The 27,675-nt window shown below is 40.1% G+C and overlaps 2 protein-coding genes and 1 long non-coding RNA gene across 9 annotated transcripts in view; 2 read left to right on the top strand and 1 right to left on the bottom strand.

Annotated features, from left to right (window-relative positions):
- CLTA (clathrin light chain A) lies at nt 1–27,498 on the top strand. 4 transcript variants are annotated; one of them, XM_058864723.1, is made up of 7 exons: nt 2–285; nt 6,796–6,833; nt 8,711–8,828; nt 10,185–10,296; nt 12,941–12,976; nt 14,694–14,782; nt 26,672–27,498. In XM_058864723.1, the coding sequence occupies exons 1-6, from the start codon at nt 75–77 to the stop codon at nt 14,779–14,781; spliced, it is 603 nt and encodes a 200-aa protein (XP_058720706.1). In that variant the 5' UTR covers nt 2–74; the 3' UTR covers nt 14,782; nt 26,672–27,498. The 4 variants fall into 4 exon arrangements, with proteins under 4 accessions (XP_058720704.1, XP_058720706.1, XP_058720703.1 ...); XM_058864721.1 differs by lacking the exons at nt 14,694–14,782; nt 26,672–27,498 and adding an exon at nt 14,024–14,471 and having other exon boundaries at nt 1–285; nt 8,714–8,828; XM_058864720.1 differs by lacking the exons at nt 14,694–14,782; nt 26,672–27,498 and adding an exon at nt 14,024–14,471 and having other exon boundaries at nt 3–285.
- On the top strand, nt 2,700–6,618 carry LOC131592875 (uncharacterized). The gene is made up of 2 exons (XR_009280723.1): nt 2,700–3,612; nt 3,670–6,618. It is a non-coding gene; the product is annotated as an uncharacterized LOC131592875 (long non-coding RNA).
- GNE (glucosamine (UDP-N-acetyl)-2-epimerase/N-acetylmannosamine kinase) overlaps nt 18,652–27,675 on the bottom strand; it is a 39,851-nt gene continuing 30,827 nt past the window's right edge. For all 4 annotated transcript variants that reach the window (XM_058864716.1, XM_058864718.1, XM_058864717.1 and 1 more), the window contains 5 exons: nt 25,513–25,642; nt 23,499–23,720; nt 22,362–22,544; nt 21,670–21,786; nt 18,652–20,953 (listed from right to left, as the gene is read on the bottom strand). In XM_058864716.1, the coding sequence (XP_058720699.1) occupies nt 20,718–20,953; nt 21,670–21,786; nt 22,362–22,544; nt 23,499–23,720; nt 25,513–25,642 (888 nt within the window). In that variant the 3' untranslated portion in view covers nt 18,652–20,717. The remainder of the gene's footprint in view (nt 20,954–21,669; nt 21,787–22,361; nt 22,545–23,498; nt 23,721–25,512; nt 25,643–27,675) is intronic.

Here is a 27,675-nt window from a genome sequence, read left to right on the forward strand (position 1 = left end):
CCCGCCCCTTCCTTGCTGCTGCCCGGCGTAGGCGCGGTGCGGAGCCGCAGCTGCCCGCCCGCCCGTCTTCACCCATGGCCGACACGGAGCTCTTCGGTGCCCAGCAGCCGCAGCAGCCGCTCTCCGGGAACGGGATGCCCGACGGTGGCGAGGAGGATCCCGCCGCCGCTTTCCTGGCGCAGCAGGAGAACGAGATCGCGGGCATCGAGAACGACGAGGGCTACGGCATCCTGGAGAACGGCGAGGTGCCCGAGGCGCTGCAGGGTCCCGAGGGCCTCGGCTTGGGTACGTCCTGCGGGGGCGGCGGGTGGGGCTGGGGGGTGAGGGGTCCCCGCTCCCCTCCTCCGTCGGGGGCGGTGCGGGCGGGACCCTCGCCCCGGCGCTCTGCCCCGAGCGGGCCCCCGCTGCCCGGGGTGGTCCCGGGGGTGGGCCAGGGCCGGCCTGGGTGCACTGTGCCACAAGGCAAGCTACCTCCCTGCTCCCTCGGTTATAGTTTGTATCCCCTGAAGATGTCTAAGGCGTGCCCATATCCTAATGCGAACGGTGCTGATCTCGTCTAATCCAGGAGCTTGCCTGAAGGAAGGCTTCTGAAAGCCGGATAAATCTGCCACTTGAGTTTCTGTCTTCAGCGAGGGTGATCTTAGACTTAAAGCATAAGAGCAGTTAAGCTGATGTTTAATTTTACTAAACCTTTAGCCTTTGTTCCTTGGTAACCTTTGTACTGAATGTAGCAAACCCAACACTGCAGAGCCCGCGTTTGGAGAAGGGTGGGAACTGTGTGTTGAGGAGTATAGGTCAGTGTGTTTCCAGTTAGTCTAATGGTAGCTAAAGCAGCCCAAAATAAACACTTCTCCTTATGAAAGGTTTTAGCAGGCCTGAGTGGAAAGGGGTTGATGTTGCAACACTCTCTGAAGACTTTGTCACTAGCACCACAGGGACGTATTTTCTCTCATGTGACATCCCTTTGTCACTGCAGCAGGATGCCACTCTCCTTCAGATTAAGTTGAATAACTGCTCCCCAGTTAATTGTTGGAACATCATTAGAATTAAGTCTTCATTTTGCAGCCTGATACCAGAAGTTACTGATGTATCTTATGTATGAGGGGGCAGGTTTGTAGTCTCTCTGTGAATAGCGCTCTTCTAGATAAACTGGATAGTGGAGACCTTCCAGTGCTTATTTAGTGGTAGCACTGCCCTTAATGTCAGCTCACTCATAAGCTCCAAAACATATGGATTACATATGCCTGAAAAAAAAGTTGTTTACTGGGCACTATCTTGCTCCAGCACAAGAAATTGAGGATAATTGTTATCAAAACACCATCCTGTTTTGGTATCATACATAATTTGACTTCCGTATTCTATGTATAGTGCAGAAACAGACACAATGGACACTTCCCTTCTTACTTTCAGAAGCCTTAGACAAATGTAATCCTTACATGCATGGGTTTTATGTTCCAAACAGACTCTAGAACATTAAAGTAGCCATTTGAAAACAAATGTAGTTGAAAAAAATCTATCATTGGCCTTTCTCACGATGGCCTTTCTCACTAGAACGACTAGAGGAGTATGTTCTCTACATACATACAGTGATGACTGTTACAAACTGTTTCCTTGTCAAAAAGTTGATTTGTTCAATGCTTCTAGATTGCTTTGATATTTAAAAGTAGCTCTTAAACTGCCTTTCAAGCACTTTTTCTCAAGTCATGTAAGTTGACTTGTCATGGAGTGTGAAAGCGTTATTAGAGATCTTTAGAAAGAAGTTCTTAAAATAATAAATATAATATGATTCAAGGATCTGGGAGGTCTGGGAAGGAACTGTATGTTATCTTGCTTTCTTTTATGCCATGGGATTGCATTTATGCTCTGGCCTGTTAAATAGGCATGGGAGACGATGCTTATGGAGTTTTGGTGGTCCTGTTTCTTACCAGAACATTGATCTCTGTTGACTGTCAGAGCCTGTACTCTCTTCCCCCATGTTAAAAAGCACAGACTTCAGCCATGCAAAATGTACTGGTTCAGGCATGGTGACAAATGATCTAATGACTTCTGTTGCCATTTGTGTTAGGCATTTCTTACCATCTGATTCTTATAAATATCAGACATTTGTAGTCTCTGGCATATTAGCTCATTAAACTCTTCCATAATTGAATAGGTGAATGCAAATTTCTTCTTGAAACAATGCAAGTTCTTATGTAAATCCTTAAGCATCGTGACCAGGGATTTGTGGATTTACTTTTTTTAACCGTAACCTTTTTTGAACCCCTTATTTACAGGTCTGCTGGATAAGTGTTTTCTAAATACTGGGCCAAAAGTAATAACTTGGGCAGCTCTCAACTGAAGTTGGAAGATCTTAACTTCAGATATAGTGACAAGCAATCATCAGCTTCTTGAAATGCACTTTTAAGAATCATAGCGTCTCATCAACAGTCTTTCAGTTTCAGTCTCTTGGTAAATGATTAGACAAATATGTGGACAAAAGCGAGCATCATGAATTGAAAACATTAATATTAGGAATTCCGTTAATTGTTGTAATGGGTGAGTATGGGGGTAATGGCAGAATGTTGCCAAGCTTGTGTCTCTCACACAGCATCATTTCATGTTGCCTTAATGAGGGTTGGAATACTGATCCAGGCCTGATCCAGTAGGCCATTCATTATGTAAATAGCTATGCCATTCAAGCTGCCTGAGCATGCAAAAACCTAATCTTATTTCCCTTGGAAGGTGAAGCATAATCCCTGCTCCAGAAAACAGGGAGTACTGTATAAATCAAGTAATACAGTGCTGTTGGCTAGGTATTAGTAACGTGATGTCTTGTGAGATTTCTTTTTCAGTGATGAATCACTGTCCATATATTTGCAGTGAGATTCTGACAGCAGTAAGTCTTAAGGTTGTATCAATTCATTTGGTATGTTCTCTGAGCAAGAGAGAGTTCAAGGGGGAATGTGTGGTTTCTAGGTACTTGGATCTATGTATGCTAATATAAAATCCTTATGGCAGTTTGTTGAGTAGATTCTTACAGGGAATTTAATTCAAAGACAAGCAGTTAGACAATCATGCAAATACACAAGTTTAATGTAGGCTGACTGGTCTCAAGCATTGCTTTCACATTTTCACGCTCTGTAAGTTTTATATGAACTTGACTGAATTATGTTTTTCTGTCTTTGAAAGACGTTCATGAGACTAGCAATTAAGAAAATTAATTGTGTCTGGTGGTTTGTCTAGGTATTTAATTGCCTTTCAGGAACTGAGTATCAATTTGCTTCAAAATTGTTTAGGAAAGAATTGATTCCTCCTGTTTCTGTAGTTAGCACGACAGACAGAAAGAGTTCTTGTCTGTAACTATTGATTTTTTTCTTAATTGTTTGAACAGCCATTGATCTGGATTTTGCTATGGAATCAGCATCTGAGGCTTCAGAGCCCCATAACACAGCACAGAGAAAGGTTTGATAAAGGGATGATACCTGTCTAGCTTGTGTTAGTGATGCTGCATTATTATGAAGTCAAGACAGAAAAATCAATTTTCTGTTTTCAAGAAAATACTAGTGGAAATTACAGAAGCTGTTACACTGGAAAATTGCAGAAGCTGTTACAGCACACTATTGTTGCAGGTGTGTTTTAGTCCTAGCCTGTTGATTTTATTGAAAATGAGGGGACTATGGGTTTTGATAGGACAGCAGATTAGAACTAAAACACTGGAAAGAAGCACACTTCCTGAGCTGCTTGCCTTTATTTTGCACACAAGCATGAGAATGAGTTATGGCTAGAAAAATAATTTCTTCTCCAGGTTCTTGCATAACTATGTAAACAAAAGTTTTGTAAAAGATTCTTCTTTCTTATCATCTTATGGGTAAGAGGTAGGTAAAAGGAAAGCTTTACTGTGCCTAAAAGAAAATGATGGGAATCTAGGCCTTGAGTGGTGGAGTTACTTAACCTTATGTCAGAATATATTAAACTTTATGTTCTTCTGTTGCTTTAACTAGAGCGGCTAGCTCACTGAAAGTAGCACTACTTAGAGTACTTATTGCTTAAAAGAGATGCTGAAGGTAACTCATAAAAAATACTTCAAATATTTCAATGTATTAAAGTATTTAAAAAAAAAAGTTTCAATGTACTGCAGAGCCCTTCCTCTGATATTTTGGATAACAGTCCTCTTTTGCATTGAGAATAAGACTTTGGAGAGGCTGGTGAAGAAGGCTAAGCTAACTTCCTTTTAGGCCAAGTGGTAGTGAGTGGTAATAATGCCAATAGTAGACGTCAGAATAGTTGATCATCATTATGATAAACCTCTGAGGCCATACTGACTTCTAGGACTGAAGTGACAAAATGGTTTTTGTATTTATCTTCAAACTACCCAGCCTTTCCTTTTGTAAGCTGTAGTAAATGTGGAGGGCATTGGTGCTAGCTTTCTATTTCTGGCAAGCTTGGGTGTTGTATCTTCTGTGAATTTAAGGCAGCTGGTATGAGTTATCCTCTCCAGACTCTTCCAGACTCTAAAAAATAATCTGTGTTGCTGTATGAAAGTTCATTATTACCATATTGTCAGCATGTGTTGCAGAACTGTAGATGTTTGGGCGTGTTCATTGCAACAGTGCCCTTAAAAATAAGAGTTTATCTCAAGTTCAAAAGCAATCAGCAAGGAGTATGGATCATTACCAACTGAGATGGTTCTAAATATGTGAATTTTAACTTGAGGAGATACAATACTGTGATAGAATTGGATGGACTCTGAAACCAGTAGGAGTGTCCTCACTGTTCATGGCTTCTGAAAATGTTATGATGCCACTATCAGTATTTAGGCTTTTTCTGTGTGAAGGTTATGAAATTGCATGTTTCTGTGAACAGAAAAATCTGATACACAACTAGCATTGATTACTGATATGAAGGCTGGCAAACAGGTAGTTTTTCTACACTTCATACTTAATTATAAAAATACAAAGACTGGAGAGCTGAAATGAAGGAATGTTTGACTATTGGTCTTGTTCCAGTTAGCACACTTGCATTGGCAGATGACAGCACGCTGGTACAGTTCTGTTTCCTCTTCTGCCTGTGATATGCTCAGTCAGCATGCTGACTCTTCAGCTTAATTGCAAGTTCTAGGGAGCTCAGAACAGATGGGAAATTTGTTCTAATATTGCTAATGCTTCTGACCCGGGTGCCCTCTAGAAACACTTAGATCAGTGTCTGTTTCTTTGTTCAGCGGCTGTTTCTTTGCAGAACAAAAATGGCCCTTAGACAAACCTGTGTATTTCATCTCAGGCACAGCTTTAAGCAGTGATGTTCCTTTCACCTGAGCAGACTACCAACCTCAGTAGTGAAGACTATAAGGAATGTTTTTTTGGTGTGACAAGAAAGCTTAAACATATTATTGCTGTTCTTGGAAGCATCCTCATGATTTATAAGCTCTCTCACCCACCTGGTCACTTTAGTCTTTGTGAAGGCCTCCTGTACCTTACAGAGAATTAAAAATCTGATAAAGTAGCAACCATCTCTCAGTTATGGGAGTCCAGTTATAAAATACCAGTTTCTCATAGTGGAAAAGCTTTTTTTTCGTGAGTCTTCCCCTGCAAAAGTTAGTAACTATGTTCTTGGGGACTAGTATCCTCCAACTTAACTGCCATTCTTGAAGTGATGAGTATACAGTTCTCTACATGATGCGGTTAATGATTGCTCTTCAGGGCTCAGAGATAAAGATGTAAAACACTTGCCTTGTTCCCTGATAAAGTGCTGTGCAAAACTTCCTGTGTGCCCTTTGCTAGTAGTACTGTGATACTGGTGCATATCTAGCCACAAACAATAGGATACAGCAGCATAACTCGCTTAGTTTTAGGTCAGTCAGCTATCTTTTTAAGAAGATGGTGCAAAATAACTTGATTTTTCTGCTTACCGTTTGTTGCAGTCACTTTTTTCACTGAGGGATGTATTATGGTGGAAACACTTCTGTGTGATAGATTTATCTGTGGTGGCATGAGTAACATGAATACTTGGTATATCACGCAGACAGATGTCACACTGTGCTGCTCCAGAGAGATGCCCTGCTGAGATTTAGCAGTTCTTGAAAATCTTGGTGTATTTTATAGAGTCCAGAGATTTAAATAGTTTCAAAAACCTAAAAGTTTGCCTCACAACTGGCATGTTTTCCCTATGGATTTGTTTTAAAAAGATGAAATTTTAGGCTTCTTTGGCAAAGATTTGTACCTGAGCCTGAAGCTCTGTTGGCACTGTCACTTCAGAGATAATAATGCTGCAACTGAAGCAGAAAGCTATCAAGCATATCATCACAGGTGGTAGCAGAAAGGTGACTTTGCTAGGAATGTTAGCTATCTTTTGAGCTAATTAGGAGATAACAACAGTAGGATAAGAATTACCAGTTGTTGGCTGCAGGATTCTTAATCTTCCAGGCAAATACTAAAAAAAGTGGTAGTCATCCTTTTAACTTCAGAACAGTTGTATAGTAATAAGCTAAGAGGGGGAGGACAAAGTGGGAGTAGCTTTAGAATGCAGTCTGTAGCAGCTTCTCAGCTTCTTATGTTGTTAGAAGCAGGATCTCATGACGAAGAAATGACCTGGTATTTCTGGTTCTGCAGAATGGTAGCTCCCTTGGTTTTTCATGCCTGTGCATGAAGTCACAAAAAAGTGCTGGGAGAAGGAAGTGTCCCTGTGGGGTATCAAGTAACAATCACTTTCACAACTCCCACATTACATACTCTACTAAAGCTTTCCATACAAGTTACAGAAATCAGTAAATCTGGCTGTTCTATCTTTTTTCAAATGACTAAACAAGTCACCTCTTTACAGATGCTGTTGATGGAGTGGTTAACGGGGATGTCTATCAGGTAAGATAGAAGTATTCTGTACTTAGAATGTGCTGAGAATTTTACCTTAATGTAGACTAATACTTCCTGTTTCTTGTCTTTAAAGTAATTTTATCTCATTTCTGAGGAGGGTCTTCTATTCTGGTAGCTCATCTCATAAAGTTGTCAGTGTTTTAAATTATGCCCATCCTTTGAACTTAGAAGCACGTTAGAGCAGGAGTTCATTTTGAAATGTGGCTTAACAGTACATAAGCACTGTAAAGCAGACTGATAGGCTCTGTGATATGACTTTACATTGACTTGCGTTGGCTGCTAAGCTGAAAGTGTGCTCTGATTACCTAGTTTAAAGCAGAGTTTTCAGATTTGCTTGCTCTTTAAAGATAACTAATGCATCCTGGTTGTCTTATCAACATGGCCTTACAAGGAATGGACTGAAAACTGTACATTTCTTAGTGACATGAAGTTGCATGAAATCAAACTGATGGCTAAAAAGCTCAATCGCAGTAGGAAAGGATGTTAGCCATGGTAATGACAAAAGGAGGAGATACCTGCTTCATTGGTGTCAGGGAGGTATGAGGCATGCTGAGGCAATCACTTTGTTGGAACTGAATTTCACACCAGTTTGTCCAAGGCATGGTCATTGCCTGGTGTCACAGTTGGCTCGTTAGGCCTTGTTAAATGAATGTTTGGGAATGAAGCAATGTATGAGCGATGTATTTCTCCTTAGAGTTTTAAGTGAATGCTGAGCTTTGTGGAGGCATAAACAGCTTTCACTGCTGCTGACATTCTTATATCCTCAACATTACTGTGAGATTGATGGGACAACTTGTATTTTACAGGCTCTTTGTGCTTCCTTGTACAACAGAAGGCAGACTGCCCTCTTTAGATACTTTGATTTTGTGTTTGGAATTCTAAGAGACCAGTTGTTTTGGTTGACAGAGCTTCCTCTTAATGAGAAAGAAGAGACTGAATGGGCTATACATAACTTAGGTTTTAGCTACCTGTAACTAGCTGGCCCTGTGTCAGGCCAGTTTATTTTTCTTTGGATGAAATGTGAAGCCTAATGGTGTTGCTCCAGCCTAGTGTCTTCTCTTTGCATTAGTCCTTCATTGAGGGTTACAGGAGGTCCAGAGAGGGACAAGGCATAGCCAAATCTGTGGTCAACTGCAATTGACCTGGTACTCTTAGGAGTGGTATTTCTTATTTCTGTTAGGGGTAGGATGAAGCAATAAAAGTTGTTAAACTTCAAGTATCTTCTGTAGCAAATACCATAATATTTATTAGCTTTGTAAATCTGGTTTATTAATGTTAGCCCTATTAATTTTAAGCCTTTGAGATGTTACATTGTGAAAAGGATTCTAGTACTCTCACTGTTCTGTTGATTAAATACTGAAATGTCTCTTGTGTTATAAGCTGCATAGAGCAATCCAAATTTTGTAATGTGATATGCAAATGTCTCTTGAAGTAGACAAACAAGCTGCAAAGAATGTTTTATACTCCTGTGCACAAAACCATAAAGAAAATTACTTTCACAGCAAATATTTAAGGAGAGATTAACTCAGAGAAGATCTGGCCTACAGCTGTGTAATTAGGTGCTAGGCATTGTTTTCTTCATTCTGCAGGCTTAGTGCTCTGACACTAAGTGTTCATGGCACTTATATTTCCAGTTGTCTTGAATTTTTGTTTGATCCTTGATTTCTGGAGGAAGTCTTCTTAATTTTCTTCAATTCTGCTGTAATTTGTAGAAAGATTTTTTAGTGGTGGAAATGTGTTATAACATCAAATGAATGTGTTATTGGCTCTGTTCAAATAGAGTCTAGTTTTATATAGCTGGCAGGCAGTTATCTGAAATATCCTCTTGTTATGCACAAATGACTTCAGTATTCCTTTCCTCCAAGGAGAGTAATGGTCCCACAGACTGCTATGCTGCCATCTCCCAAGCAGATCGACTGCAGTCAGAACCTGAAAGTATTCGTAAGTGGAGAGAGGAGCAAAAGGAGCGCCTGGAGCAACTTGGTAAGCATGGTATTTGTTGAGTAACTTAATATCAGCTTCACTCAGGCTGGGAGAGTTGGGGTTGTTTGCTTGGAGAAGAGAAGGCTCTGGGGTGACCTTACAGCAGCCTTCCAGTACCTAAAGGGGGCCTACAAAAAAACTGGAGAGGGAATTTTTACAAGGGTGTGTAGTTTACAAGGGGTAATGGCTTCAAAGAGAAAGAGGGTAGGTTTGGATTAGCCATTAGGAAAAAATTCTTTATGGTGAGGGTGGTGAGGCACTGGCACAGGTTGCCCAGAGAAGCTGTGGATGCCCCATCCCAGGCTGAATGGGGCTTTGAGCAGTATGGTCTAATGGAAGGTGTCCCTACCCTTGGCAGAGGAGGTGCAACTAGATGATCTTTAAGGCCTCTCCCAACTCAAGCCATTTTATGATTCTTAAGCAGCAGAATTCTGAACCATGGCACTGCCTCTTCAGAGTCTTAACATGCTTCCTGAGTTCAAGGAGCAAGCCTGGATGAGTCTTCTAGTAAGCAGACTTAATACTGGTATGGGAGTCTGCAAGCAAGAGGCTCTCTGAACCTTTACTTAGAGATGAGCTGACAGAAAATGAACAACTTTTTTAAGCTAAAAAGATGATAGTAAATACTGCAAGCAGTAGTTTATTTCAAAGGATAAAGATTACTCATTTTGTAATTGCTGAGGCCATCTGTTGTCATATGGATCTTAATCTAATAACTAAATTAAGAAAGTAATGGATTATTAACTAGACTAAATGCATCTATCAAATGCAGTGGTACATACCCATGGACAGCATCTAAGAGACTACAAACTGCTGCGCTTCCCACTTGCATGGTGGAGCCTTTGCTTGAAATTGTTAGGACAGAGCCTTCTGTAAAATGTAATCCTGGATAGAGCTGACCCTTTCACTCCTCTTTTGGGCTAGTTACAGCAGATGAGGTTGTCCTGAGCTGGAGGCTGTGTGTAAAAGTATGCGGAGTGCCAGGTTCCTTCACTTTGTCTAAGCATAGAGCTTTACTAAGCTTTATTCCAGCACTGGCATAGCAAGGTAAGTGTTTCTGTTTTGAGCAGTTTGCAGACCAACAGATCCACTGAATCTGAACTACTCTGCAAAATTTCTATCCTAAACTGAAGTGGACTGTCCCAGTTATGCAGCACAGGAATTCTGTTTAGCTAATCCTTTGAATGTTTGTAGTATTTAGAGTTCTTATAGCCTGAATCAGGAAATCTCCTAACCCTTACCCAAGTTGGTGAAGCAATTGTCTGCACTAGGATGCACCCTGAATCATCAGTTGAAATGTTTGTAAGATGCATTTGGATATAAACATGACTGACAAAGCAGTTCTTAAATCTTCAGATGCAAACTCGCGAAAGCAGGAAGCAGAATGGAAAGAGAAAGCAATAAAAGAATTGGAAGAGTGGTATGCAAGGCAAGATGAAAAGCTCGAGAAAACAAAAGCCAGTAACAGGTAAAGTTTCCTCAGCTATCAGAAGAGTTGTGGTTCTAGTTATGAAAATAATTGTGGAGGGAGGTTAGAATATTTCTTGTATGTCCTAAGGCAGTAGTCCTTCAGATCATTGAAGTAAATGCTCCTACTACCTATCTTTTTAACTTTTCTTAAATAATCTACATAAATGTCCAGGAAGCATTAAGATGATGATCAAGTATTACTGAAGATTCCTTAGGACATGAAGCCTGAACATGGCCAGAAAATATTTTACTTTACTCAGTTGTCACGCTCCCAGCTGCACTGGACCTTCAGTGTCTTCAATTAACTACCCTGATACTAGCTTTTTTACTTGCTTACTTTAGAACATATGGAAGTGGCATTCTAGTTAATCTTGGCTACAGCTAATTTCATTAAATGTCTTAAAACCTTTTGCTGCTCTTTTTGGAAGCAGTTCAGGTATAACATGACTCTGTCCTGCTAGTGAAGAAGTAAATGCTGACTGTATCTGTACTGGTTTGAATTGTCTAATTATGGGTCCTATGGCAGAAAGTGATAACTTGGTCATCATAACTGGATCACTATAACTTGGCTGGAATAGTAAGCTCTCACACTTTCTTAGAAGTTCCCTGTGGAATTTTGACTTCAAGCTATGTGAAGGTAAACGTGATAGAACTGACTTAGTGCCTCTTAAATCTCTACTTCATTCTGTCCAGGTAATCATCAAGACTGCTTTATATTTTGGGAACTCACAGGGTTCAAGATGAACTGCTGTTTTGTTAATTTTGTTGTTGGCTTTTTGTTTGTTTGTTTTTTTGAAATACAACTTTTCTTATCAAAATGGCCATCAGGTTTGTCTTAATTAAATAAAGTCCTAGGTAGACTACGCTTCTTTCTAAAGGAATAAAGGAGGTCTGTGCTGCTGTCAGAATTATGGATTTGCCACTTCCATTCAGTGAGGAATTCACTACCTTTTGGTTGGGCAAGAAAGGGCAACAGGATTAGTACTGTTGTAGTTGGTGGCCAGAGCTCATGATGCCCTCACAGGTTTATTATAGCCAGTGTTTGAGTACAGGATATGGAGTCTGGAGCAGGGTTCATTAAACAGGTGTTGCACAGAAGTGTTTGGCATTCTCATCATCCTGGTGAGATCTCTTGCCTGATGGTAGTTTCTATTCTCTGGAAGTAGTTTACTGCTAATACTGGGGCTCTAGTCCTCAACTAGATGGTCTAAACTTCTAGGATGTAGCAGAATTTCTGTGTTGCCCCTCTGACCAATGGCTTAATTGACACATTCCGTGTGGTAACTGCTTTCCTGTTACAGTAAGTCTAGGTGATGCAAGGCTAATGTGCTTGTTAAAACTGCCTTTAGCTGTGTTCCGTACTTCTCATCCTTATCTCTTTTCTCCTGCCTGCTTGCCTGCCTGTTGGACTACTTGCTACCTAGGGTGGCAGATGAAGCTTTCTACAAACAACCCTTCGCTGACGTGATTGGTTATGTGTATGTTGCTTAACTACTAATTCTGTTTGCTAGTCAACACAATAATAAGCAGGATCAGAAATAGTGCTGAATGTCTGAAGGTGCCTTCTGAATATTTAATTCCTAGCCTGCTCCTGGTCTGCAGTATTAAGTGCAGTTCTCCTGTATGCCCTGCACAAAGCCTAGCACTTTCAGTTTAAGTTGGGTAGTGTACATACCACTGGAATTTTGACTTCAGTAGTCCTTAGACCTAAGGGTTTACAGTTGTTTCCAGGCCAGTGAACATAGCTTAGCAAGATGCCTTGCTGGGGGGTGTGAGTTAGTGCCCGCAGTTTCACATGGGTGCTGTGTTTAGTCCTTCCACAGAGAAGCAGTGTTTAACTCTGTGATAGGCAGTGACCACCTTCTTTGCCTGCGTATCAGAAAAATACTCAAACAATGCTTGCACATAAAGGTTCACAAGCCAGGGAAGGTAGAAAGGAATTGTCTGACATAAATCAGGGTAGAAAATGTGCGTGCTTATAGAAGTAGGAGGCTGTTAGAGAACAGGTGGAAAGTACAAGAACGTGGTATTGGGACATCAGTGTAAACTGCTGGGAAGACATTAAGGAGCAGCGTAGATATTTTACCAGCCTAATAGGTCAGTGAAAACAGAGCTGAAACTTTCAAGCCCCAGTGAGCATGCTAGTTTCTGAGGGGTAGAAGGATTGCAATGTTCATTGGCTTGTTCATGTATTTTAATTTCTTCCCTTAATTTGTAGACTTGAATTGAAAGATGGATATGCCACAGATTCTAAGGTGACACCTTTAGAAGGTGTACTGGTGAGCCCTGTTGTGGCTTTGAGTGCATTAATATTGAAGTTTGGTGTGAAATTCACAGCTAACTGTAGGTGGATATAAACCAAGACTTGTGAAATGATGGATTTACAGGTGGTGTTTAACTTTTCTGAAATCTCCTGGAGTTGGTTTTGTTAGACTTTTTCAATAAAACCTTTATTTTCATATGTCCAATGCAAATGTGCAGTGTAAGTGCTGCATAATAAAACTGGCTGCCTGTTTCCGGAATGTAGGCTAAGCTACTAGTGCATGTTCAGCCAGCCAATCATCTGCATTAATCTCATTCTCATTTTCTATATCTGACTTAAACTTTCTCTCCTTGTTTCTTTTCTTCTCTTCACCTTTAAGCACAAACATAAATCATCCTTGCTACAGCCTAGAACAGTTAAGTAAAAAAATCTTCACTGCCCCTTAAAAGTGTCATGTCACATAAAGTAGCAGTGTTGTAGTGATCCTTGTCTTCAGTGGTGTCTGTAACCTTATCATCCCTGTGAATAGTGCTGAACCCTCATGGGAGAGTCATTTTCACTGCTTTCTCTGTACTGCTTGTTGGAGTAGATGGATTTGGTTTGATCTCTTGATGCTTACTGCTTCTGCACTCAGGCAGCTACCAGGGCCCCACAGTTCATGTAAACTAGATGCTGGAGTGTTATTCCTGCATTGAAGCAATGCTATTGGCAGCACAGAAAAGCCAAAATAATACAGCTGGGAAGCCACTGGCACTATCCAGTACATAATGTCAAAAGCCTCCGTAGAGTCTCCTTAGGGTGAGAGCAGGGGAAATATGTTTGTTCTGTGAGGTGACCCAGACAAGTCATCTCCTCTGCCAAGATGTATGCTGTAGTCTATTGCACTCACAAGCATGGGATTCATGACTTAAATTCCTTATGATTCATGCTGCTTCACTACAGCATTGGGAATCATCAGCAGATAGTTTTATGATGGCCTGTAGGCCTTGGGGCTGATTTAAATCCTCAGATGCAATTTGTTTAAGACATGCTTGCAGGCGGTTGTAAATTTCCAGTTGGCAAATGTCCAGTATAAGCCATCAAGTGGCAGAGGCTGAACTAGTTAAGACCTGGGCATTTCTCCATAAATTAAATGCCTACATAGAAGTACCTTACTTCCTGGAAGCTTGTGTGGCGACTCCTTAGGCAAAGACTCAATAACTATTCTTAAAACCAAACACCTGTATTCCAACATTTTACACAATCCTCTGCAATCCTCTGCACTGCTTGTGCATAGCATACTACTGCAATCTACTTTCATCTCCAGGATTGGGGCAGTGGGAGCTTACGTGACCATAATGTCCACAAGCAGCTGTCAGGTCACATTTCTTATGAAACATGCTGAAAGAAACTGCATCCTGTAAGAGGGAAGGAGTGGCTTATATGCTGGGCATTAACACAAGGTGCATTGCATTGCTTTTAGGGCAGCTGAAGAAGCCTTTGTGAATGATGCAGAAGAAGTTTTTCCGGGCACTGAGTGGGAACGTGTGGCTCAGCTCTGTGACTTTAATCCGAAGTCTAGTAAGCAGGCAAAAGATGTGTCCCGCATGCGTTCAGTCCTCATCTCGCTCAAGCAGGCTCCGCTGGTTCGCTGAAGCAAAGCTCGATGGAAACACTAAAATGCAATATCTTAACCTATCTTAAACTCAGAGAAGCTATGTTTGCAGTAATTGATTAATTGTTTTGATGTGTTTTTTTGGACCACATCATGATGTATCTAGAGCTGATCATTGTTTGATTGCATGTTCTTCCTGATGTTTCCTTTCTGTGTCTGAAATGGGAGAACCTCCAAAACTGTAGTCTCTGTGCTGTTGTGCACTGAGGTATCACTTCCCACATTACTGATATTAAAGATCTGTTAAACAGCAAAATGTGTTGACTTTGAATGAATTGAGGTCTCCTGCTTCCTTTTGACAGAGGGTGTTTGAATTAAGTATGAGTAAACATTTCTCTTGATTGCTAGTGATTTCACCTTGCTGGTCAATGTCCAGCCAGCAGTGCTTCTGGTCTCTGCAAGGCTGTCCTGCTTGTTTCTTTAAGCTTTCTTAAAGCTTTTGAGACCTTTAGTTTAAACACTTCTCTTATCCCACTAGACAGCAGCTCAAGGAAACTAAAACAGCAGGCTTGTTAAGGGGCTTATCTTGCTTCCAGTGGGACTCAGGACACTGCCTTCTGCAGTAAGGTAAGTGGTTTTGTATAGTTTTCTGCTGTCACTCTGGCTGTCTGTCTCAGGCTCAACACACAGGAGAGGGGACTGAGCAGTTAAGACCTGTGATATTCTACTGCTTATTCTGTTCTGCTAGGTTTTCAATGCTCTCTTCATATGCAAAGGTCTGTGGTGTACTTGGATGTTTTTGAACCATGTCCTTGTCCTCACTGACCATTGCAAGACACTTCCTCCCACTGGGGTGGTGAACTGGAGAGTTAGAGAGCAAGAGAAGGGAAGACTTGCTCTTAAGGCTGCTCATGTCTAGGTTGGAGTTCTGTCTGCCAAGGTAGTTGAATCTTAAACCAACTGATAGAAAAATCTCTGTTCTGCTTCCTTGGCTCACCTAACAGTCACAGGAGCTATATTCTAGCCTTGCTCTGTTAAACCTTACCCATAGCTGCCTATCTTATAAAACTAATCTGTTCAATCTCCTACATTATTTCACCATGTTTATCAAAAACACAGTATCTTAACTACTGTGTAGTGTAATTGCTTTAATACCTTCTAAGTACAAGCTGGAAGGTTAGTCCAGGCAGTCTGAAAGGGTTGCAGGTGCCGACTACGATGTACCGAGGCTCAGGATGTTATTGCGCAGCAGCTGTTGCACTAGCAGCTGTGTTCCTTTGGTGGATAGGGTAGTGAATATAATGGTTTCCAGTTGGGCTGCAGTTTAAGCTGTACCTCACAATTGTCTGTAATGACTGGAGCTACTCTCATGTTTCCAAGTGTATTCACATACTACTGGTGGGTGGTGATGAGAATGACAATAGATTACAGGTCTGAAAGCTTGATTCCATGGAAAATTAAGACAAGAAGGTATCTTCTGAACTGCACAAGGGTATGGCAGGTGAGTCCAACAGGACTGAAGCACGGAGCAAGTCCATAGAATACTGATACTCATTGCTAGCCTTGACTAGTTATGCATTCGCCTTGACTGAAAATTTCCTTTTTGCTGCACACTCAAAAGCTCTGAAAATAAAGATGTTCAAAATGAGCTGATAATTTAATAAAGAGAAGTCCACTACCTTAAATATACAGTCTTTAAAGTGTTAATATGAATTTAGGAGAATTTGAAAGATCTACTGTTTAGAGGGGCTCATGCACACTGAATAACGGTATTTATTTTCCTATCTTACGTAATAATTTATCTGGCTATGGATGTGGCTTAGAGCTGCAATCCAAGAAAATGGGCAAAGACTCGAATTCAAGGCCAAAGCAATGTTACAGAAGTTAAAACAGTATTTTATATGCTGGGTTTGCAGAGTGTAAGAATGTGTTTGCAGATTTTTTTACATATTTCATCCTATTGGAACACTTAAAATGCAGCTCTGTGGGTTAGGATTACCTCCACTAACTCTGGTGCAGAGATTTTGCAGATTAACTCTTCTGCCTTAATTCTACATTGTATGTAAAATTAATGTAAAATGACATTGAGTATGCTAGCTCACTGTTTCCTTTATCAGTGCTGTCACAAAATCACAGACTGGCTGTGGTTCGAAGGGACCTCTAAAGGTCATGTAGTTCAGCTCCGCTGCTCAAGCAGAACCACATCGAGCCTGTTGCCCATGACAATATCCAGACTGCTTCTGACGATCTCCAGGAAGTGAAATGCCACTACCTCTCTGGGCAACCTCTGCCAGTGCTTGGACACCTGTACAGTATGGAAGTGTTTTCAGATGTTCAGATGGAGCCTCCTGTGTTTCAGTCTGTGCCCAGTGTCTCCTGTCATGGCACTAATGAAAAGAGCTTGGCTTCCATCTTCTTTACACTCTTGCTTCAGGTATTTATATACATTAATAAGATTCCCTTAAGCCTTCTCGTTTCCAGGTTGAACAGTTCCGGCTCTCAGCCTTCCCTCACAGGAGAAATGCTGTAGTTGCTTTATAATCTTTGTGGCTCTTTGTTGAGCTCTGGTGTGCTCATGGCTCTCGTGTACTGGGGAGCTCAGAACCAAACGCAGCACTACTGGAGTCAGGACATTTTCTGTGTGTGAGAATTGTTTTAGATTCTTAGACCCTGTGACAGAGCAAAAGAATTCTCAGGTTTATTTGAACAGATCTTGTTTGTGTTTCTAAGCCTTGACTTCTTCAGAGATCAGCATCTGTCACTTTGTTTTGTAACTTCATGTGACAGTGTTGTGCTACCTCTGCCCGGCTGTGCATGCTCAATCCTGTTTACTGGCTTTAACTTCCCCACTGTTGCTGCTTATCTCCATAGCATTACTAAGAATCTGGGAAAAAACCTGGATGCTTCCTATCCTTCAGACACAATCCCAGCTGCATGCGTGTGAAGATCTCATGCAGTATTGAGAGGGAAGTTGTGGACTCTTGCTGAACATATCCTGGTATAGAACTTGCTTTGTTTAGCTTCTGATCAGGTGACAGCCAGCAGCCAGTCAGTCTGAAATTACAATGAGCATTTGTAAAGAAGAGGGATGGAGAGGTCATGGGTTCACTGGAAAGCAGGGAGCCTGAAAACAGCAGCACTGTGCATTCATCCTCTTAGCCTGTGGAACATGGTTAAGTTTTAAACAGCCATAAAACAACATGGTGTGGCTTATCTGTTTCCCGCTGATGTTTTTATTTTCTGAGCAACCAGTTAAGAGGGAAGCATAAGATTACAGGCTTGTATTTCAGAATGGTCAACATGGGTGTCTACAGTCTTTGCCAAGAGGATTCCTCCAGCAGTACTTGTCATGCAGGCAAGCATGTTCCTCTGCAGGACCTTGTCCTGTGGAACTAGCTCTAATCCAAATATAATTATCTGGAATGGTCCAAGGGGTGTACAGCCCAGGTGTTTTATACTTACTAATGCCTATGATGTTTCCATGGCATTTGAAAGGGACCCCGATTTGAGATTTCACTGAATCCACCTATAAATTCTATCTGCACCTTACTCTGGGTTGTGTTTTTGTAATACAAAATTGCCATTTCCTCCATTGGTAATTCCTGCAAGTTTTTGGCAATTTTGTTACAATTAAATGGAGGAAAGAGGGTGCTTCAACACCACCAGAATGCTAATAGATTTGTTATTTCCAAGTGTCTGGGTGGCAGATGAAAGATTCAGAACACAGAATAAACTTGATGGTCAGGAAGCCAAAAAGAAATTCTAAACCTAGAAGTATACAATCCTCTGTATGGATTAGCTATATGGTTTGCAAAGCACCAGCAGTGATCTGTAAAAAGATATCTATCAAAACTCATATTTTCCTTATGGTCCCAAGTCCTGGCTTTTTGGTTTGAGAACTAAGAACTAAAGTTTTAGTTTGCTTTCCAACCTTTTGGCACTCTACTGCTGTCGCTTGCTTATGTAATGCTGAACATCCACATTCATGAGGGGTCTTGTCCTGCCCAAGCTGTTGAAGTCATACACAGTTCTGCTTGGAGGGCTGGAGGCTGGCATTCCTGCCAAGGCTGCCACAGTTTGGATACCACATGCACTTGCCACAGACACTGCAAAACCAACCAAAATGCAACAGGCAATATGAACAGATGCTGCCAGTGCAGGTAATGAGAATGCTCTGAGCTTTAGGCTCTGAAATACTGGTAAAGGCTGGGGAAAGGGACTTTGTTTCTGCACATTTTCCCAGTATTAGATAAAAAGGTTGGTTTGCCCTCACTTGAGTTGATCTTCATGGTATGGACTACTCTAAAGGACACTGGGCCAGCATCAAATAAACACATTACTGCAGATATTCAGTGAACATATGATGTTTGCTCCTTCTGGGACTATATACAACCCAGGGCTAATGTCCATAAAATCTCTGGTCCACACTGAAGTACCTGAAGTTAAAAGGATGCTTCTGAACAGGGAAAGAAGGAGAGACGAAACCACTATTACGCTATTAAATATGACTTTTTATTCTCTCTGATTTTATAAACCACTTGTACATATGCAGCAGGTTCTTGGCCAATTGACAGAAAAAAAGCATTTTCAAAACCATTTGAAGAATCGTTTGTTAAAGGTGTAACACTTTTCAACTGTGTTTTAGTCTGTCATGTTTTTTCTGTGCCTGTACCCTCTCTTCAGCTGCTAGGGAAAAACATCTGAGACACCAGAAATACAGAGCTTCACAGGGTCTGGAAAGCAAAAGCCTGGTCCCACTTTTAGCCAGGCATTCCAGCCAGGCATTCCTTATGACGGTAGAGGATGGAAAGATCAAATGACAGGCCTCCTCACTGTTATAACCTCATTATTCCTTGTCTGAGCTACTGTTACTGCAGTTTCTCCCTGACCTGCTCATAGAGCTAAAGCTCTGGTATTGAAGGTAATGGGAATCACCAAGTAAACCAAGATGTGTAGGAAAAGGAACTAAAACTCCTTGGTTAGATAAAGCCTAGTACAACTTGGCAAACAATTAAGAACCAGTTACTTTCCAAGTCTTCTCTGAGAAAATTATCGTACAGAGGCTGCGTGATTGTTCCTGGAGACACCAGGAGGGAGATCTGGTGGTATTCCTGAAATCTGCTCTGACGATGTGAGTTACCAACAAGCATTCCTTGTGGAAGAGAGGGTGAAGTAAAGACAATCTCTGTAGATTATATCCCAGAATTAGCGAGTGTACTAGGAGCTATTCAGTCCAAGTTCATTGTATAGCAGAGGGCAATGGTTGCAGAAGATTGTTTCATTTTGATTGGAGAAGAAATTCAAGCATGCAAATAGCCCCTATGCTAACACCTTACTGGACTTCTGAGATTATCCATGGTTGAGTTAAATGTCAAGACAGGTCATTAAATTCAGGACATGATGGTCTTGTGACTGTTCCTCCAGAGCTATCTTTCTGGATTAGCTGATAGATGGGTTGGTATTTCAATTTCTTCAGCATCTTGAAAGTATGCTAAAAAAGCAGCTGGATAAAGACAGCACTATATATCAAGGACTCATTAAAGAAATGCAAACCACTGCTTACTTAGGCAAGCCTTCACTGGTATTTGACATACTTTTCTCCTAGGCCTCTGAATGCTCTGAAGGTGAGAAGGGTCAGATTTGACTTTCCATCCTGAAAGCTGATGGTGAAAGCAGGACAAGGGCAGTGCACCTGCAGCCACCCGAATGGCTGAGAGGATGTGTCATGTCACTCTGCAGTGAAAGGTTGTTTATGATCAGCTGTGCCACGTGGCTGAATTTCAGCTAACTGGCTACCAAAGAAGAAGCAGCCTCCCTGAAAGTAGCAGATTATGTCTCTTGAGAAATCCCCCAATTTACTATTGGCCATAGCCAGAAGACAAAGATGCTCACTGCTATACTCACCAGTTTGTTTCGACTCCTCTGCAGGCTGTAAGCTCACTAAACTGTACGTTTTTTTCCCTTCATATACAAGGATTCTAAAATGGGACTATGTCTTTTAGAGATGATGTAATAAATAAACTTGGTTGCCTTTACCATGTCCTTAATGAAAAGGAATTTCTAGGTGTAGCCTTTTTTTATTGTAGAGGCCCTTGTTTCCACCCACAAAAATTACTACCTGCTACTGGTGATTACATCATTATTTACTTTGTGGGTGGAATCCTGGAAACTGAAAAGCTGGTAAACTTCTCATTTCACATACGTGGGAAATGAGATATGGATCCCCAAGAGTTATAGTAATTTTACACACCATACACATTATCCCCATACAGCAAGAGATGCTCATAAATAATTCAGCCACACTCAAAAGTAACATATAGGCTTACCAACAGAGGTGCTTAAAAAAACCAGAATTGCACATTACTTCCAATGAAGTCAGCTGAAATTTAGGAAAAATACAAAAAGATAATACCTCAATTAGGAAATGCTGAAGTAGTCACTAACTACTCAGAACACTACTCTGATTCATTAGCTGCTCTCATCAAATTAAAATTTGGGGCAAAGTATTCCCTCCACCCATTAGGAATTTGAATAGTCCAACTCTAACTCTTCTGTAATTCTTCTAGTATATTCTACGTGTAGTATAATCCAGTACCAGGCTAGCAGCCCCAAGAAGAGCAGGATCTGCTAGATTTGAGACCACCACATCCACTGTTTTAACAGAGGACAGCGCCTGTCGATTTATCACATCTTTGACAGCGTTAACATAGTGGTTAGCTAGAACTCCAGAAAGGATCACGAGAGATGGGTTCACGGTGTGTAGAATGTTCACAACGCCAAGGCCCAATGCAGTCCCAGCTGAAATGATGAAGTAAAAAGAAATTGAGTAGAATACTCAGAGCAGTTCTGTCATCAGTAGCTGAAACAGCTCTGCTAGCAGCAAGTAACACTGGAAAGTCAACAAAGTGTTTTGTTCCACAGTTTTATGCTACCAGGTAGTATGTGTCTGCTGTTAACTTTTCTTTCCAAAGTCAAAAAGAAAAGGCAAATTTTTTTTGTACAATAATGCATTATTCAACATTATGGGTGTGAAAAGACAAAGCAAGGCATTAAGCATGCTTGTAAGCAAAGAGAAAATAGGAAAGCATCACTCTACCACCCCCTCTTAACCACTATGTATGAGGGAGGACTATGCTTAGAACTAGTAAACCAGTGAAATACTCCATGTAAAGTAACACATAAAATAAATTGCCTTTGCTACCTCAGACCAGCCATTCACGTGCCTGCAGTGAAGTGTCCCAGAATTTTCCAATATGATATTGAGACTTTACTTATTTTTTAAATTGATCTTTGCAGAACCTTTTAATATTTATTTTTTTTTAACAGATACTTTTAATGCTTCTGCTAACATTTTCTCCAGCATTTATATTTAAAATCTCATTACCATTAGTAATTTCTATATTGAGAGGGCCTCAACGTGTACAGGCTGTTTGTAGTGTTACAGTGCACTACCATTGCTGTACCCCCTAAAACACAATCATGGAAGTGTTTCACCCTCTGGGCTATGTTCTCACCTGTTCTGAGAATGCTCTCTGCTTTTCTATTCCCAAGTTTAGCTGCTTGAATGAGGTGTGCAGCACTAACAATCTCCTCCTCCTTCATTGACATTCCTTCTACTAAAAGCAGATCATCTGGAAAGGAGAGAAAGCCAAGAGCAAGACATGATAATGTGGCAAGTCAGAGGGTGAAAAATTAGGCAATTAAAATCTTTTAATTTCTTTTACTTGTATACTGAATCCTGAATAATCTGTAGGTAATCAATCTATATTACTCAGGAAACTACTTGCAGAAGCAGGAAATCAAACTCAAACAGTTAGAGTATGGTAATTCTCTAGTCTTGTCAGACCCAAAGGTAAGTAAAATATAAATATTCTCAAACTTAAGACCAAAAAAGGTCTTAAGTCTTTTGCTGAAAGACAATCACTGTGAAACCAAACATCACAGAATGCATGTCACATTAGTTTATATCAAGATTAAAAAGAAGAGACAGGCTCTGCTGTGTGCTTCTGGGAATTCTGAGACCAGTGGTTCCAAATGTTCCTTGCCACTGAAAAAGATCTGTACTATGCAGGCTGCCTGTACACCTATTCTTTGTCTCCTCCCAGAAAAAGAAGGCAGATTTACTTTTTCTTAATACCTTCTTTGAAAATTTCTTCCTATACTGCTGTTTAGTAACTGTGTTTGCAAAACCAGAGTAAATAGGTACCATCATGCAGTTTCTTAGCTTCTCTCTGTAACGCTATTCCTGAGGCATATGCTTCTATACATCCTTGGCTGCCACACAGGCACTCTGGGCCATCTAAGGATACGACAATGTGCCCAAGCTCAGCAGCACAGAAAGAACTGCCATGGATCAATTCGTGTTGATGAACGATTCCACCTCCAATTCCTGCAAAGATATTAAGACTTCTATTGTTGCAAAAGAAGACAAACACCCCCTGCTGCCCAACAGTTTTTAAAGCCCCCAGTTCTGCAAGACACTGATATTTGCCTATTCTGATATAGACAAGATAAAATAATTTGCATCAGTGGTCATCTACACTAGAAACCAAGAATTACTAGCTGTTAAAGAACTTTTGTATATTTGACACACCTAATATACAATATTATAGCTCACAGCTCCCTCCTTCCTATTCATATATGGATCAAAATGGTATATAATGCTTGTATTTCTTTTTTAAAGCCTACAGATAGTACTGAACTCTGACAGATCTTTTAAGCTTGTGAGTCATGCTCTTTATGAATAAAACTATCCAAGTGGCCCTAACATTTCATACTTCAGAGGAGAAGTTCTAATGCTGTATTTAGACAGATAAATCTCTGTGTTAAAGGGCCAGGACACATAAATGTGGATGCCTCTGCTGCCCCTTCCCAAACTGTGTAGATTCATCAGCTAGTTCTTACTGCCACCATCTAATGGACTATGTACTTCACAAATGAGAGACATTACCCCACATTTGCATTTGAGATTTAAGCATACTTTTTTATATTCAGCTGCTTATCTTCTAAATATATATTCTGATCTGATTTGTGTTTCTAAAGTTGAAAGAGAATTAAGCTGTAAAGCTGAAAAAATGCAAAATTATTCCAGTTGAAGTTGCTCAAATTTTCCTTACTTGCCTGTGGAGCACTACCAGAAGAACTTCTTTCATCAAGAAGTTTAAATTATGGAAGTGGTTTTACTTGTCTGAATAAATTAAAAAGCACCCTAAACCAAACAAATAGTGTAGCAAAAGAATTTTTTGTTTTCCAGGCATAGTGGTAATCTTTATGCCTATAGAACATCTGAACCTCTAAGTGATGGTGCTGGACTTTGGATTTCATTGAACTATGACATACCCACCTGTACCAGTAATCAGTGTTACAAAATTTTCTATTCCTTTTCCATGACCAAATTTCCTCTCTGCTAGAGCAGCACAATTTCCATCATTGTCCACCCAGACTGGCAGATGCAAAGCATCAGATATAGGAGTTCTGAGATCCACAGAGCTCCACTCCTGAATCAGTTTGGTAGAGTGAAGCACAATTCCTTCTCGAGGGTTTACCCGTCCACCTGTGGATATACCTGTCACAAAAATACAGAGAAAAAAGAAAACTAAGTCTGTGTAACAGACTTCAAGTAAAAATCTATTTTTCCTAATGACAATATTTTTTCCTCTAATACTAGGCTTTGAAGCAGAGCATGAAAGTAAAAAATTTTGAAGTATTACTGCCAGTCCAACATTTGACATGTAAAGATCCCAAAATCATGGAACGGTTCAGGTTAAAAGGGACCTCTGGAGATCATCTAGTCCAACCTCTCTGCTAAAGCAGGTTCACCTACAGCAAGTGGCACAGGATTCTGTCCATAGATTTTCAGTATCTCCAGAGAAGATGACTCCACAACCTCTCCAGGCAGTGTGTTTCAATGCTCAATCACACTCAAAGTAAAGAAGATAGTTCATAGAATGCCATGCCTCTAATCACTATGCATCAAGTATCTTAAGACTAACTAGACAGGAAGTGGTTAATGTCAGTGAGAGAGTCAATATTCCTATTTCAGGCAAGATTGCAGCAAATTGCTTAATATCTTTGTTTCTTCTTAGTGATGTACTAAAGACGTAACAGCAAAAATAAATTTTTCAAACCCTAGAACACTGTTAGTGTCTGTGAGTCTGCTGTAACTCTCAAGATTTAGAATGACTAAAAATAATTACTAGTGATTTTTACTTAAAAACACACTGTTTTTGGGAAAGAACAAAACTGTGTTCAGAGATTTGTCTACTGAACAGAGTAGGTCAGTAATAGGCTCTATCAGCCAACCCAGTTTTCCCTAACTGGAGAGGCTTCCAGAGTTGATGGAGTGTCTCAGGACCACTGAAAGGAAGGTCTCTATTATGGAGGTATTCAGTTCTAGACAACAAAGTTTTTAGAGCATTTTATTGTACAGAGCTTATATAATTGAGTCACATATACAGATGGTTCCAGGGTTAACGCTGTAATGGAAAGCAGCCATAAAAGCTCTAAAACAAGCAGCTGAATTGAACATTAAAGTTGTAAGAAAGATCTGATTTGAAGGGCTAATATTTCTCCTTATGGCTTTGTGCACTTCACATTGTTTTTAAAGAATACCTGTTCAAGTTAACTTTTCATTGTAGTGTGTGATTCAGGTAAGTTTTCATCTGGAACAAGCTACTTTTCTTTGAGAACATTTCTCAGCTAAAATAAAGATTCTGTCCTTAAAAATCCAGGACACATTACTCAACATCTTCATAAAGAATATGTATCTCCTAGCCAAATCTCCTAGTCACCATTAAACTGAAGAAGTCCTGTCTGATATAAGCACCATTTAACACAGAACTGTACTGCAAGTGAACTAGAAGATAGGAGAAGGGCTGCTTTTGTCTCCGTTAGCTACAAATTCACTCCTAACATTCTAGTCTTTTTAGTTTGCCTTAGTGGATCTGAAAATTCTGCTGCACAGTTGACCCTAGCCCTAAAGAAAAGTTTGCAGACAGCAGAGAAAACATCACTCAGCTGCAGCTGTTTCAAGAGCTGTTTTGATAAATTCTGAACATCTATCTGATTCACAAGGCCAAGACAGGAGAGAGCTTCAAAATCCAGAGTGCTACATAAACACATTTCAGATATAGTTTACTGTGACTTAACAGATTGTTTAATGGTTGTTACAAACTGGAGAAACTTCAGTCTTTGTAGTCTGCTTCTCATTTTCCATTTAAACATCTAAAAACATCTGTTAAGAAAATATAAGAACTTAAAGTACATAAGATCCATTTTAGAAAGGTGTTTTAAGTTAATGAGTAGTTATTTAATTTCATGTTGAAAAACATAGGTGTAAAAAGTATTTGTTAACTTACCTACTCCTAAAATTCTGCAGTTTACATTTACTGCCTCTGATGCAGCCTCTACACACATCTTTAGAATTAATGCTAGTCTGTCTTCATAGGTTTTAGGGTTGAGCTGGGTGTACTTCTTAACTATTTCACCCTAGAAATTAAAAACAACAAAACATGCCCTAGAAAAATGTATATAATGATGACGTTTCTCTTCCATATAAATTACAGGTCAATTTGTAAACAGAGAGCCATAACTTATCTCTTTAAAAAAGTACAGATGCTATGCTTTAGATCTTGGCCCTGCAGGCAAGGTTCTTGATAGCTCTAGGGGACAAGTTTGTAAGATTAGGCATTACATTCTGCTTCTGTAATCAACTTCCCATCTGAAATTAAATACACATTTTAAGGAACTTGTAGCTTGTGTGAGAAAGAATCACCAGAGCTGCTGCAACTTTTGTTAGGCATAAACCATGACAGAGCAATGCACTTAAGCTCAACACTGAAGTCTTTAAAAAAGGAAAGAAATAACTGCTAAAAAGGACAGAAAAACCACAGTGCTTTAAAAATAAATTATTTCTAATCTGACTGCATGAAAGGTTTCTTTGGTGTCACAGACAATGCCATTTGACCAAAAAAAAGGAGAACCAGACAAAGAGAAATGCTAGAAATTTCAAGGCAAAATTTACTGTATTTTCAGAAAATTATCTTCTAAGAAATTACACTTCTGTGTTGCAATATCTCTGGAGTGCCATCAAGTGTGATACATCATAGAATAGTTTGGTTCAAAGGGACCTCAAAGATCATCCAGTTCCAACCTCCTACCATGGGAAGGAACACTGAACCAAACCAGATTGCTCAGAGCTCCATGCAACCTAGCCTTGAACGTTTCCAGGGATGCGGCATCCCAAACTCCTCTGGACAACCTGTTCCAGTGCCTCCACACCCTCACAAGAAAGAATTTCTTCCTAATAACTAAACTAATCTCACCCTCTTTCAGGCTGAAGGCATTCCCCCTTGTCCTGTCACTACATGCCCTTGTAAATACTTTGGAAAGGATGGGGAAGGGCCACGAAGATTATTTTCAACCCTAGTCATGCAGTGGTAATGAAAGTATTCATGACACATGCTTGGAATCTATGGGTACTAAGGATTTTATCTTAATTTATTGTTTATATCACAGGATTAAGTCAAGAGACTGCTGAAGGTATTCTGCCTAAGAGTGTTATTCTCCCTGTTAAATCCCCTGTGTAATGTATCTAAGGGAACTGCACTGAATTAATGCAACTAAGCAAAGAGGAGTAACAAAGACAGTCTATAAACAATATGGCCGAATCACTGATACCAAAGAACCTGGAAAAATTCCAAACTGACAATGGTTTTGAGCATCAGGTCCCATCATCTCAGCATCACATGAGCAATAGAGTTTTGGATGCTTCTTCATTTTTAGTTTGGATGGCACATCAGAGAACTTGTTTTGGAAGACAAGGCTGCAACAAACATTATCAGAAGACATAACAGCTTCCAAAAAGGAATTTTTGAAATCATCTTTTTTTGTGAAAATAAAATGAAATCTCATATTCTGCCACTGGCTGTTAAATGCTTACATCTCTTGTGTAAATTTTGTTATGAAAGTCTGATTATTTTCACTCTGATTTGCTAGTATTTTAGTTTTCATAAATGTCACTTTGAGCTCTGTAAAGTGGGCAGAATTTTTTTAAATTATTTTTTTTCAGGCTGTGTTGACTCATAGGAAAAAACGTGTCAATTTTCCTTCTAAAAATACTACACTTTTAAAAGCTGTCTATAAGACCTTGAAGATCTGTCAGACACCTTTTAAATGAATGCAAAAATTCTGGACTGTATCAGGTCACTTTACATAACCTTTCATGCTTCTGCACCTTATTTTCCCCTCTGGGCAACTATTTATTGAACTCATCTAGTTATTTGCAAATATGGAGTGTAAATGTAATTGTCCAATACTGCTGAAAATAAAAGCCAAAGACTTATCATTGTGAGTTTTATTCACATCTTTGAAATGCTGCAGAGCTAAGTAAATTGATTTTCTAGATGCTGGTTGTTGCTCAGAATGGTCTTGTGTGTCTGTTACATGGCAGTGTAAGGCAGTGGAGAAGCAAAAAGCCTACCATTGAAGCCTTCCAGGTTTTGCTTTACACACAAAAATTT

The sequence above is a fragment of the Poecile atricapillus genome, chromosome Z (assembly GCF_030490865.1).
Source record: "Poecile atricapillus isolate bPoeAtr1 chromosome Z, bPoeAtr1.hap1, whole genome shotgun sequence".
Classification (NCBI taxonomy): Eukaryota; Metazoa; Chordata; class Aves; order Passeriformes; family Paridae; genus Poecile; species Poecile atricapillus.

Bases quoted from the DNA above. Each gene is read 5' to 3' on its own strand.
- CLTA (XM_058864720.1), top strand. From the start codon at position 75: ATGGCCGACACGGAGCTCTTCGGTGCCCAGCAGCCGCAGCAGCCGCTC. The intron at 286-6,795 runs GTACGTCCTGCG...ACCTCTTTACAG, and splicing joins TCCCGAGGGCCTCGGCTTGG to ATGCTGTTGATGGAGTGGTT. The intron at 8,829-10,184 runs GTAAGCATGGTA...TTAAATCTTCAG, and splicing joins GGAGCGCCTGGAGCAACTTG to ATGCAAACTCGCGAAAGCAG.